This window comes from Cololabis saira, chromosome 14, assembly GCF_033807715.1.
Source record: "Cololabis saira isolate AMF1-May2022 chromosome 14, fColSai1.1, whole genome shotgun sequence".
NCBI lineage: Eukaryota > Metazoa > Chordata > Actinopteri > Beloniformes > Belonidae > Cololabis > Cololabis saira.
The window spans coordinates 43,167,265-43,179,913 of NC_084600.1; the positions used below are offsets into that span (position 1 = coordinate 43,167,265).

The 12,649-nt window shown below is 41.6% G+C and overlaps 1 protein-coding gene across 1 annotated transcript in view; it reads left to right on the forward strand.

Moving 5' to 3' along the window:
* Positions 1 to 12,649, forward strand: part of LOC133460107 (glutamate receptor ionotropic, kainate 1-like) — a 91,166-nt gene that overhangs the window by 52,444 nt on the left and 26,073 nt on the right. The window contains exons 9-11 of the mRNA XM_061740638.1: positions 5,318 to 5,428; positions 8,751 to 8,954; positions 12,326 to 12,549. Coding sequence (XP_061596622.1) covers positions 5,318 to 5,428; positions 8,751 to 8,954; positions 12,326 to 12,549 — 539 coding nt within the window. The remainder of the gene's footprint in view (positions 1 to 5,317; positions 5,429 to 8,750; positions 8,955 to 12,325; positions 12,550 to 12,649) is intronic.

Sequence of the window (12,649 nt, forward strand, 5' to 3'; positions counted from 1 at the left end):
CCCCACTTCCTGGTCCCCCCTGTTTCCTTGTCCCCCCGTTTCCTGGTCCCCCCTGTTTCCTTGTCCCCCCGTTTCCTGGTCCCCCCGTTTCCTGGTCCCCCCGTTTCCTGGTCCCCCCTGTTTCCTGGTCCCCCCGTTTCCTGGTCCCCCCTGTTTCCTGGTCCCCCCGTTTCCTGGTCCCCCCGTTTCCTGGTCCCCCCCACTTCCTGGTCCCCCCCACTTCCTTGCCCCCCCCATTTCCTGGTCCCCCCTGTTTCCTGGTCCCCCCTGTTTCCTGGTCCCCCCTGTTTCCTGGTCCCCCGTTTCCTGGTCCCCCCGTTTCCTGGTCCCCCGTTTCCTGGTCCCCCTGTTTCCTGGTCCCCCCATTTCCTGGTCCCCCCCACTTCCTGCCGTGTCCCCGTCCCCCCCCTCCTCTGGTCTGGTTTCCAGCAGTGACGTGTTTGATATGTTTCAGTTTTCCTCGTGTTGGGACCCGGCTCTAATCCGACCCCCGTCAGTCTTTCAGCTTCTGTCGTGAAAACTAGTGTCTCCCTTTTAAAGAAATCTCTTTACACTGAGCATCAACTTCTCCTGCCATGAGGGTAGGGCTGGGCGATATATCGAAATTTTAATATATATCGATATATTTTCAAACACGATATGGTACGAGACAATATCGTTTATATCGATTTAAAAAAAATAAAAAATAAAAAAAATAATGATTTTGATATAGCTTATTTTGTGACAAATTGACTTGAATGTTTTATTTGAGATTTGCACAAATGTTTTGTTATTTGCACACCTGTCAACCTCAGTGGAAAAGCCTGTTACTGTCTACATTGTATTAATTGCACAGTGTATTTTAATTTAACTGTTATGCAGGAAAGGGATATTTGTTTTATTTTATTCAAGAAGCATTTTTATTCTATATATGCAGGCAGTTTATTTTTATTTCATTTGTTTTATACATATTGATATTGTGCAGACCTCTGTTAATAAAGGTACCTGTGTGACATTTGGCACAAGGCTTTGTATTAAAACGGACTGTTTTTTTAAGGGTTTGCCTCAGAAAAAAATGAAGCTAACATAGATGCTAACAGAGATGCTAACAGAGATGCTATGCTAATAATGCTTTGGGGAAAACCCCAATTATGGCACAGAAAAAATATCGATATATATCAAGTATCAACATTCAGCTAGAAAATATCGAGATATGAATTTTGGTCCATATCGCCCAGCCCTACATGAGGGAACTCTGGCCGTTTCTAACTGTTTACATCAGATGAAGGGTTTGATGGGATGATGAATGAGAACAGGAAGCTGCCAGCGAACTGCAGCCGTATTTCTCTCCATCTGCCTCGCTGTCATTCAGCCAGTTGTCAAGGTTCACCAGCATCGCTTTATGCTGCTATTTTAATTTCATTGCCTTTTTTTTATCCGTCGGCAGCCTCCCCTCAGATAAAACACCATTATGAAGAATGGATTATCAGTCCCTGGCAGTCGTGTTAGTTCTCGGCCACTGGAGTGTTAAATGTTCTCTGAAGGGGATGATGAGACTAAACAAAGAGGGAAATCTCCTGAGAAATAAAGTACTTTCTCTCAAAGTTGTTGACTTGGGTAGGAATAATGTTTCCCTTCAGCTTTTCTGCAGCTTAATGCTGCCCCGGGTCTGTGCTAACGGCTTTACGGTGTATTCCGTCCTGAGCTTCGGTATTTTACTCACAGCAGAAGGAATAAAAGAGTGTCAGGTTTGGCCGGACGCTTTGCTGAGTCGGAGGATGAATTAGTGACGTCTTTTACTAAAAAAAGAAGAAAAAAAGCCAAATAAAAGTGATCAGAGTTCTACAGAACTGTAGCTATTAAGGCCAGGCAGGAGAAAAATAAAAATAATATTTTAGAGGAGGAAGATTGTTTTTCATTATGCACTTTGAGAAAAAAGTCGAAATGTTGAGAAAAAAGTCAAAATTTCGTGAAAATTTCGACATTTCGACTTTTTTCTCGACATTTCGGCTTTTTTCTCGAAGTGTACAATAATAAATCCCCCCTCTCAAATATTTTTCTCCTGCATGGTCCTAATACTCTGTTCAGTTTTAGCTCTGAAGATTAATAATAATCAGTTTATTTGTCGTGACCTCCTCCGACCTCCGACCTCCTCGGCTCAGACGGCGACGGGAGCGACGGGATCGACGGGTCGACGGGTCGACACCCGGCCGCTCTGATCTGATCAGAAACTGCCTCGTCAGCCGGATCAGACGGCCTTATATCACTCTTCCTTATATCACTCTTCCTTATTTCTCTCTTCCTTATTTCTCTCTTCCTTATATCACTCTTCCTTATTTCTCTTCCTTATTTCACTCTTCCTTATTTCTCTTCCTTATTTCACTCTTCCTTATTTCTCTCTTCCTCTGATGCAGAAAAACTAGTTCATGCGTTTGTATCTTCTAGACTAGATTACTGTAATGTGTTATTAGCAGGATGTCCAAGTAATTTGCTGAATAGGCTCCAGCTGATCCAGAATGCAGCAGCACGAGTGCTGACAGGAATGAGCAGGAGAGACCACGTCTCTCCAGTGTTAGCGTCGCTCCATTGGCTACCTGTAAAATTCAGAATCCAATTGAACATTTTATTACTTGCGTATAAAGCCCAAAACGGCTTAGCTCCACATTATTTGCAAGACCTGATAGAGCCTTATGTTCCTGGCAGAGCTCTCCGCTCCCAGAGTGCAGGTTTACTCGTAGTTCCTAGAGTATCCAAATGTAGATTTGGAGGGCGGACGTTCTGCTATCAGGCACCATTACTATGGAACCAACTTCCAATCTCTTCCTTATTTCTCTCTTCCTTATTCCTCTCTTCCTTAGTCCTCTCTTCCTTATTTCTCTCTTCCTTATTTCTCTCTTCCTTATATCACTCTTCCTTATATAACTTTTCCTTATTTCACTCTTCCTTATTTCTCTCTTCCAGTCAGACTGAAATCCTCTGAACCCTCCTGACCTCCGTCTCCTGCTTCCCTCACTCTCACAAGCTACTTGTTTTGTTTTTATTAATGTTTTATTATTTGATTAATATTCCATCACATTATTTATAATGTAAAATAGCAAAAGATTGCAGAGGTTTTTAGTTTCCAGACCTTTTAATTTTCATCATTTATCTTAACGTGACGAGGGAACGGACCACACCGAGCCAGTTTGATTTTTAAAAATGGTAAAACTGTAATACCTAAATAATTAAAAGCTGAGAGCCTCCACTTTGATCACATCTCCGTTACTTCATTTTAAATCCACTGGTTGTGTAAAGAAGCAAAATAATAAAAATACTGTCTCTGCCATTGGACCTTATTATATATAACAATAAATATGAGCCTGTTTCTGCATTCAGGAACCTTTATTTCTACTTTATAGGAAAGGAAATATATGACTAAATGCCAGTGAGTCCAGTCCCAACTATAATCACAAAGGGTGTGTTTTCCGCTCATTTGCTGAGATAAATACCTTGGTTTGAGACAGGGGCGAAAATCCCGTTTCATAGTTGGGGGGGACAATAAACAGTAACATTTTAGAGAATAAATCCAGGGGGGGACAAGGAATAAAAGTTTTAGCCTTCCTTTAATACAGCATTTTGACATTTCCATCTCTATCTCAAACAGGCAGAAGACCTTTCTTAGAGTAATACAAAACAATGGTATTAGGTGGAAGGTGCAATAATACAGCACATCTGACATAATACACTGCAAAAACCCAACATCTTAACAAGAATATTTGTCTTATTTCTAGTTAAAATGTCTCATTTTTAGTTAAAAAAAAACTCATTACACTTAAAACAAGACTCATCACTGGAAAAAACAACAATTTTCACCTGTTTCAAGTAGATTTTCACTTGAAATAAGTAGAAAAATCTGCCAGTGGAACAAGATTTTTTTGCTTATAAGATAAATCTTGTCCCACTGGCAGATTTTTCTACTTATTTCAAGTGAAAATTTACTTGAAACAGGTGAAAATTGTCAAATAACAAGTTATTTTTCTGGTGATGACTCTTGTTTTAAGTGTAATGAGATTTTACTATTAGTTTATTATTATTTTCGAATTCGGTTTCAGCCACAAATTTTCATTTTGGTGCATCACTACTAAATACTACTGCATTGTTCCAAAATTATTAATTCTGTCTTAAATTATTCTAGGGGGGGACAGCTTTACTAATGGGGGGGACTTGTCCCCCCTGTCCCCCCCGGGATTTTCGCCCCTGGTTTGAGAACATGACAGTAGGGAAGTCTCTACGCAGAATAACTTCAGGGTTTAATCTCTCTCTAACACCGACTGGTGGAAAAAGCTGCTTCTTTATTTCCGTACTTGCAGCACATAAAATGAGATTTCCAACACGTGACCCGGAGCCATCAAAGCAAAGCCGAGCAAAATAAAGTGTTTTGAGTGAAATAAACGGAGCAGACGAGTGAAAAGGAGGCGGGAGCGTCGGCTCTTTTTCATTTTTCTCTTTACTGACTCAGAAAATGCAGTAATATGCAGCGTTTTGGAGCCGGTTCGGGCTCGAAAAGACCTTTTAATCATAGATAAAATAAATAAGTAGCTAATTTCCTGCAATTACACAGGCGGTCCTGATCGTTTAATGATATAGCTGCATCTTTCAGGGTTTCAGGGTTTATTTAACGTCGTAAACGTGTCTTTATGAAGTCCTCGGCGGCAGCAGCAGCATGTGTGCACACTGCAAAAACTCAAAATCTTAACAAGAATATTTGTCTTATTTCTACTTAAAATGTCTAATTTTTAGTCAAAATATCTCATTACACTTAAAACAAGACTCATCACTGGAAAAAACAACAATTTTCACCTGTTTCAAGTAGATTTTCACTTAAAATAAGTAGAAAAATCTGCCAGTGGAACAAGATTTTTTTGCTTGTAATAAGAAGATAAATTTTGTCCCAGTGTCAGATTTTTCTACTTATTTCAAGTGAAAATTTACTTGAAACAGGTGAAAATTGTCAAATAACAAGTTATTTTTCTGGTAATGACTCTTGTTTTAAGTGTAATGAGATTTTTTGACTAAAAATGAGACATTTGAACTAGAAATAAGACAAATATTCCTGGTAAGATTTTGAGTTTTTGCCGTGTGTTTTGGAGCCGGTTCGGGCTCGAAAAGACCCTTTAATCATAGATAAAATAAATAAGTAGCTAATTTCCTGCAATTACACAGGTGTTCCTGATCGTTTAATGATATAGCTGCATCATTCGGGGTTTCAGGGTTTATTTAACGGTGGTAAACGTGTCTTTATGAAGTCCTCAGCAGCAGCTTGTGTGTCTCTGTGAAAGTGAAGCTTGTTTGTCTCCAGGTCGCCGTGTGGAATTCATACAAGGGGATGACCCTGATGAAGTCCAGCCGAGACAAGAGCAACGTGACGGACTCGCTGGCCAACAGGACGCTCATCGTCACCACAATACAGGTGAGGAGGAGGGGACGACGGGGACAGAATTATATATATATATGACTGCAGGAGGAGAATAAACACTGTGGAGGGCAGAGAGAGGAACCAGGAGGTGGAGGCGACGGAAATACTAATGTGTCCTGAGCTGTTGTTAAAACAATTCATAGGCTCAACCCATCTGTTTTTTTTATTGTGCACTTCGAGAAAAATCCCCATATATATATATATATATATATATTTATATATATATATATATATACAGTGGGGAGAACAAGTATTTGATACACTGCCGATTTTGCAGGTTTTCCCACTTGCAAAGCATGTAGAAGTCTGTAATTTTTATCATAGGTACTCTTCAACTGTGAGTGATGGAATCTAAAAAAAAAATCCAGAAAATCACAATTCTATGATTTTTAAGTAATTCATTTGCATTTTATTGCATGACATAAGTATTTGATCACCTGTCAACCAGTAAGACTTCCGGCTCTCACAGACCTGTTAGTTCTTCTTTAAGAAGCCCTCCTGTTCTCCACTCATTACCTGTATTAACTGCACCTGTTTGAACTCGTTACCTGTATAAAAGACACCTGTCCACACACTCAATCAAACAAACTCCAACCTCTCCACAATGGCCAAGACCAGAGAGCTGTGTAAGGACATCAGGGATCAAATTGTAGACCTGCACAAGGCTGGGATGGGCTACAGGACACTCACAGTTGAAGAGTACCTATGATAAAAATTACAGACTTCTACATGCTTTGCAAGTGGGAAAACCTGCAAAATCGGCAGTGTATCAAATACTTGTTCTCCCCACTGTATATATATATATATATATATATATATATATATATATATATATATCTCGGGGAACCTCATCCTCGTCTGCAGTCATGGTTTCCCTCAACTTCATTTGTAAAATCGTTCACCGTGTCGCCCCGCAGGAGTTCAGGGGAAGATGCTTCAGTTGAATCCGTTGTTCTGGTTAGTTTGTCAGAGCCTGGAAGAACTGTTGTTGTTGTTGTTGTTGTGTTATTTCTAAGGATTTAACCGTGCTGTTGTAAAAATGAGTCTGAAATCAGTTTGGAATACAGAGAAGAAGATGAGTCAGAGCTGCAGTGCAGGAAGTGAGGAGCTGACGAAGGAATATGGCCAGGAACATGGGGACATCGTAGAAGATGGGGACATTTCAATTCAATCCAATTTTATTTATATAGCGTCTAATACAACAAAAGTTGTCTCCAGATGCTTTCCAGAGACCCAGAACATAAACCCCAGAGCAATTATTACATAAACAATGGCAAGGAAAAACTCCCCTTTAGGAGGAAGAAACCTGGACCAGGACCTGGATCATAAGGGGGGACCCTCCTGCCGAAGGCCAGACTGGGGGTCGGGGACGTCAGCAGCACAGCAGGAAGGTGGAAGCAGCAGCGGGATCACCAGAGGGGGGTTCGGGACCGCAGGCAGGTGGAAGCAGCAGCGGGATGACCAGGGGTGGGGACAGCAGGCCAGCTCCCGAAGCTCCGGCCCAATCAGCAAGTCCCAGGTTGGGGTGCAGGGTCGGGGAAAGGTTGAGAAGTGGCAGGGCCAGGGAGAGGAGTCTTGACGGACAAACCTCTCCCCCGCCTGACCGGGCCGTTACCCTGCCCCTCTCACTCCCACGCTGCAGGTTCTGGTGTTGTGCATTCAGAGATGCTCTTCGCCACCGGCAGAGGATGCTGCACCATGTACAAAAGAGGAAAAAAGAAAAGGGGGGCCAGCACAAGAAACTACAGGAACGATGGACAAAAACGATAGCTATGAGATACTTATAATTAAAAAAAAAATGGAAATGGAGAAGAGAGGAAGGGAAGAGGAGAGGAGAAGAAGGGTGAGAGGCACCGCCCAGCGGATCATGTCGGTGCCCCCTGCAGCATAAGCCTATAGCAGCATATCTACCACCAAGCTATATTTGAGACTAACTATTATAGTCTTGTTCTATAGCTGCAACTATGACTACTGACTCTAACACACCAGAGTTTACACTACCTAGAGATTTACCAACACCAGCTAGAGGTTTACTAAACACTAACTATAGGCTTTACTAAACAGAAATGTTTTAAGTTTAGTTTTAAAGGTGGAGGTGGTGTCAGCCTCCTTAACCCAGATTGGAAGTTGGTTCCATAGTAATGGTGCCTGATAGCAGAACGCCCGCCCTCCAAATCTACATTTAGATACTCTAGGAACTACGAGTAAACCTGCACCCTGGGAGCGGAGAGCTCTGCCAGGAACATAAGGCACTATCAGGTCTTGCAAATAATGCGGAGCTAAGCCGTTTTGTGCTTTATACGCAAGTAATACAATTTTAAATTGGATTCTGAATTTTACGGGTAACCAATGGAGCGACGCTAACACTGGAGAGACGTGGTCTCTCCTGCTAATTCCTGTCAGTACTCGTGCTGCTGCATTCTGGATCAGCTGGAGCCTATTCAGCAAATTACTTGGACATCCTGCTAACAACACATTACAGTAATCCAGTCTAGAAGATACAACCGCATGAACTAGTTTTTCTGCATCACTCTGCGAGAGGATTTTCCTAATCTTTGCAATATTACGGAGATGGAAAAACGCTATTTTACAAACCTGATTAACATATGGTTTAAACGACAAATCCTGATCGAAAATAACACCAAGGTTTCTCACAGTTGCACTGGAAGCCATCGCAACACCATCTAATCCCTTCCTAAGATGCTCTGGACCAAGAATGATAACCTCTGTTTTATCTGAATTTAGAAGCAAGAAATTTCTGGACATCCAGTCCTTGATGTCCCTAAGACATGCCTGAAGTTTAACTAACGGTTCTGTCTCATCCGGCTTCATAGACAAGTAGAGCTGCGTATCATCAGCATAACAATGAAAGTGTATGCCGTGATTCTGGATTATACTTTCCAACGGCTGCATGTATAAACTGAACAAGATTGGCCCTAGCACTGAACCCTGCGGAACACCATAACAGACCCTCGACTGTTCTGAAGAAACCTCATGTACATGAACAAACTGGAACCTGTCAGATAGAAATGATTTAAACCAACGTTTGTGGAACATGCCAACATCGTAGAACGTGGGGACATCATAGAACAGGGGACATCGTTGGACATTGTAGAACACAGGGAGATTGTAGAATATGGGGACATCGTAGAACGTGGGGACATCGTAGAACTGCTTAGGGGAGCTCATGACGGGCCGAGCGTTCTTGGGGGAAGAGAGAAGTTTATTCCTCTTTGATTTGTTGACGTCGTATTTCTAATAACAGACGTAACAGAATAAATTCATAATTGGGTCTGAATTCGTCTCTATTTTGCAGGAAAATCCGTACGTGATGATAAAGAAGTCGGACAAGGAGCTGGTGGGGAACGACCGCTACGAAGGATACTGCATGGACCTGCTGAAGGAGCTGTCCAACATCCTGGGCTTCACGTACGAAGTCCGACTGGTGGGCGACGGGAAATACGGAGCCCAGAACGACAAGGGCGAGTGGAACGGGATGGTGCGGGAGCTGATCGAGCACGTGAGTGGACCGTCCTCCGTAGACAAGGGTTTGGTGGAGACGACCATCTTATTTATGCTTGTTAACACAGAAACACACATGTCCATAATAACCTAACGTTCCTTTAGAATAACCAGCTCTCCATTTGAAAGCCCTGGGGCCTCATTTATAAAGCTTGCATGTGCACAAAACTCACGCGTTTCAGAAGACAGAGATTAACTGCACCTAAAGTCATTTCCCTTTGAGGACGAGTCAAGTATTTAGAATTTGAATGTAATCTTGAGCAAAAGATTGTGGAAGAAAAAGTTTTTTAGTTTCCAGACCTTTAAATCTTCATCTTTATCTTGAAGTGACGAGGGAATAAATAAATCAAACTGTGCCAGTTTGGTTTTTACTCAGTTGTCAAAAAATACCTTTGATTCCTGAAAATGGAGATACTTTTCCTAAAATGACTGTAATTCCTAAATAAATTAAAGCTGAGAGCCTCCACTTTGATCACATCTTGATTACTTCATTTTAAATCCACTAGTGTATAAAAGCAAAATAAAATAAAAAACACTTTTCTCATTGGACCTTATTCTAAACACTGATACAAATATTGTGCTTGATTTACAAAAAATAAGTCAACTTTTTGCATGAGGTTATTATGTAGATCAAGAAAGACTAGTCTTTGTTTAAACTACTTAATTTTATGTATGTGAATAATACATTTTGCAAGTACAGTCAACTTAATTTATCAGAATTAAGTTGACTTTAAAAAGAAAAGAAAAGAAAAAAAAGGAAAAAAAAGAAGAAAAAAAAGTCAAAGAAAATTAAGTTGACTTTACTTGCAAATGAATTTTGTACATACTAAAAATTAAGTAGTTTATACAAAGACTCGTCTTTCTTGATCTACATAAAAATCTCATGTGAAAAAGTCGCCCTCATTTAAAAAGTAGATCCAGCAAGATATTTTTTACTGTGGTTTCTAATTAAACAAATTGAAAGCCCAGGGGCTTCATCTATAAAGCTTGCATGCGCACAAAACCGGCCTTGAAAGATGTGCAAGCACCTTCTACGCAAAGGTTGGGATTTAAAAAAAAAACGGAAAAATGTGCGTATCCCTACGCCAACCCTGACCCTTGTGCACGAACATTTTGAAGATAAGGGGAACTGGCGACGCAGACGGTGAGGTGGTGAAATGAAGCCAGATTCATGTCATACTCTTAATAATGTCAGCACATATCAGACTTATAATATAATAGCGCTGATCGTGTCCCTCTGTGTTTGAAGCTCAGCGTCAATCAGGACTCTGGTGCTGGTACTGGTACAGGTACTGGTACTGGTGCTGCTGCTGCAGCCGCGGTGCAGGACACGCCGTGCCGGTGTCGTGCCAAAAAGTGATTGCCTGCCAGAATCTGATTTCTCCCCTGAAAATGGGTCTTTTTACCTGCCAAAAATTGATTGAGGGCCAAATACAGTTAATGAAAGGTTGTTTCTGCCTAAATATGACTTGATCTCATTCTTGAGCTTCATAATCTGAAAATCTGACGTTTCAGCGCTATCGCTCAACGGGCTGCTGTGCGCGCTCCCGCGGCCAGAAATCAGATTCTGGCAGGCAACTCACTCGCTTTAATTTTGTTAGTGATGCTATTACTGTGACCACCAAATACCAAATCCTGCCTCCACCTCATCCACAACATCTCGATCTCAGTCTCCGTGAAATTTAGTGGCACGGTGGCTCGACACGTCTCATTCATCCTGACGCGCAGCAGAAACAGACTGCAGGAGCCGCTGCGCATGCTCAGCAGGCTCATTCATATGCAAATACTACTTTGCATTGCCCATTTATGGTAGAAAGTGGGCGTGTAGAGGGTGGGATATGAAGCGAATTCAGCTGTGCAGCCTTCAAGCTGGACTGTGATTTATAAAGTGAACATTGCGTGCAAGTGTGCATGCACAGGGTTTTATAAATCCAGATTTTTTTGTGCGCCCGCCATTTTCGGCTTTTGGGTTACGTGCACTTTTAGTATGAATCCTACGCAGTTCTTTACCGAGGTGCACTTATGTCAGAAATCTGGGTGGGATTTTTGATTTTCAATTTGTTTTTTCAAATTTGACAGACAAGTTGATAATGTCGTTAGGACAAGTTTTTATCAGTTACGCCTCCTAGACAAAGTGAAATCGTTTTAAATCATCACGACCTGGAGAAAGCTGTTCACGCTCTAATCAGCTCCAGATTAGACTATTGTTATGCTCTATATGTTGGTGTCTCCAAGTCCTCTATTAGCCGCCTTCAGCTAGTGCTAGACCAGGGGTCGGCAACCCGCGGCTCTAGAGCCGCATGCGGCCCTAGTGGCTCCTGGAGCTTTTTAAAAAATGTTTGACCTTTTTTTTTCCTTTTTTTCACATTATTTTTTCTTTTTTTTCCTTTTTTTCTCTTCTTTTTTCTTTGTTTATTCTTTTTTCCTTTTTTTCTTCCTTTTTCTTTTCCTTTTTAATCTCGACATTTCAACTTTTTTCTCGACATTTCAACATTTATCTCGAAATTTTGACTTTTTTCTCGAAATTTTGACTTTTTCCTCGAAATTTTGAATTTTCCCGACATTTTGACTTTTTTCTCGAAATTTTGACTTTTCTCGAAATTTTGACTTTTTTCTCAAAATTTTGACTTTTTTCTCGAAATTTGGACTTTTCTCTCGACATTTCGACTTTTTTCTCGAAATTTCAACTTTTTCCTCGACATTTTGACTTTTTTCTCGACATTTTGCCTTTTGCCATTGCCTTCATTATAAGACTTATACTAGACTTTTCATTTTTTGCGGCTCCAAACATATTTGTTTTTTGTGTTTTTGGTCCAATATGGCTCTTTCAACATTTTGGGTTGCTGACCCTGCTCTATATGTTGGCGTCTCCAAGTCCTCTATTAGCCTTCAGCTAGTGCTAGACTAACACTAAAAGACGTGAGCACATGACTCCGGTCCTCTATTCACTCCATTGGCTTCCTGTTCATTTTATAATTGATTTTAAAGTTTTAATGTTTGTTTTTAAAGCCCTCAACAGCCTTGCCCCGCCCTATTTATCGGAGCTTTTAACGGTGCGTGAGCCTGGCAGGGCTGAGATCCTCAAACCAACCCCTTGCTCCAGAGCCCCCCCCCCCTGGGCTCTGGAGCAAGCTCCTCTGCAACTTACGCACTATCTCTAACCTTAAAATCTATTCATTTAGGCTTTTAATACCCACTAGTGTGGTGACACTTTTTACTCTTTCTCTTTTATTTATTTATTTTTTTGCTCTGTCTTATGATTGCATGTTGTATTTCTGTGTGTTTTATTCTGTAAAGCACTTTGGCTCACCTAGAGGTGGCTGTAAAGGGCTATAGAAATAATGTACATTTACATTGACTTGGCCGTAGGTGGCCGACCTGGCCGTCGCGCCGTTGACCATCACCTACGTGAGGGAGAAGGTCATCGACTTCTCCAAGCCCTTCATGACGCTGGGCATCAGCATCCTGTACCGCAAGCCCAACGGCACCAACCCGGGCGTCTTCTCCTTCCTCAACCCTCTGTCTCCGGACATCTGGATGTACGTGCTGCTAGCATGCACCGGCGTTAGCTGCGTGCTCTTCGTGATCGCCAGGTGAGGCGGCTGATTAGTGCTCACCGTTCCACATCATAGAACACTGGGAGATCGTAGAACTCCGTAGGAATGGGCAATATTTTACCATTCACGATAAACT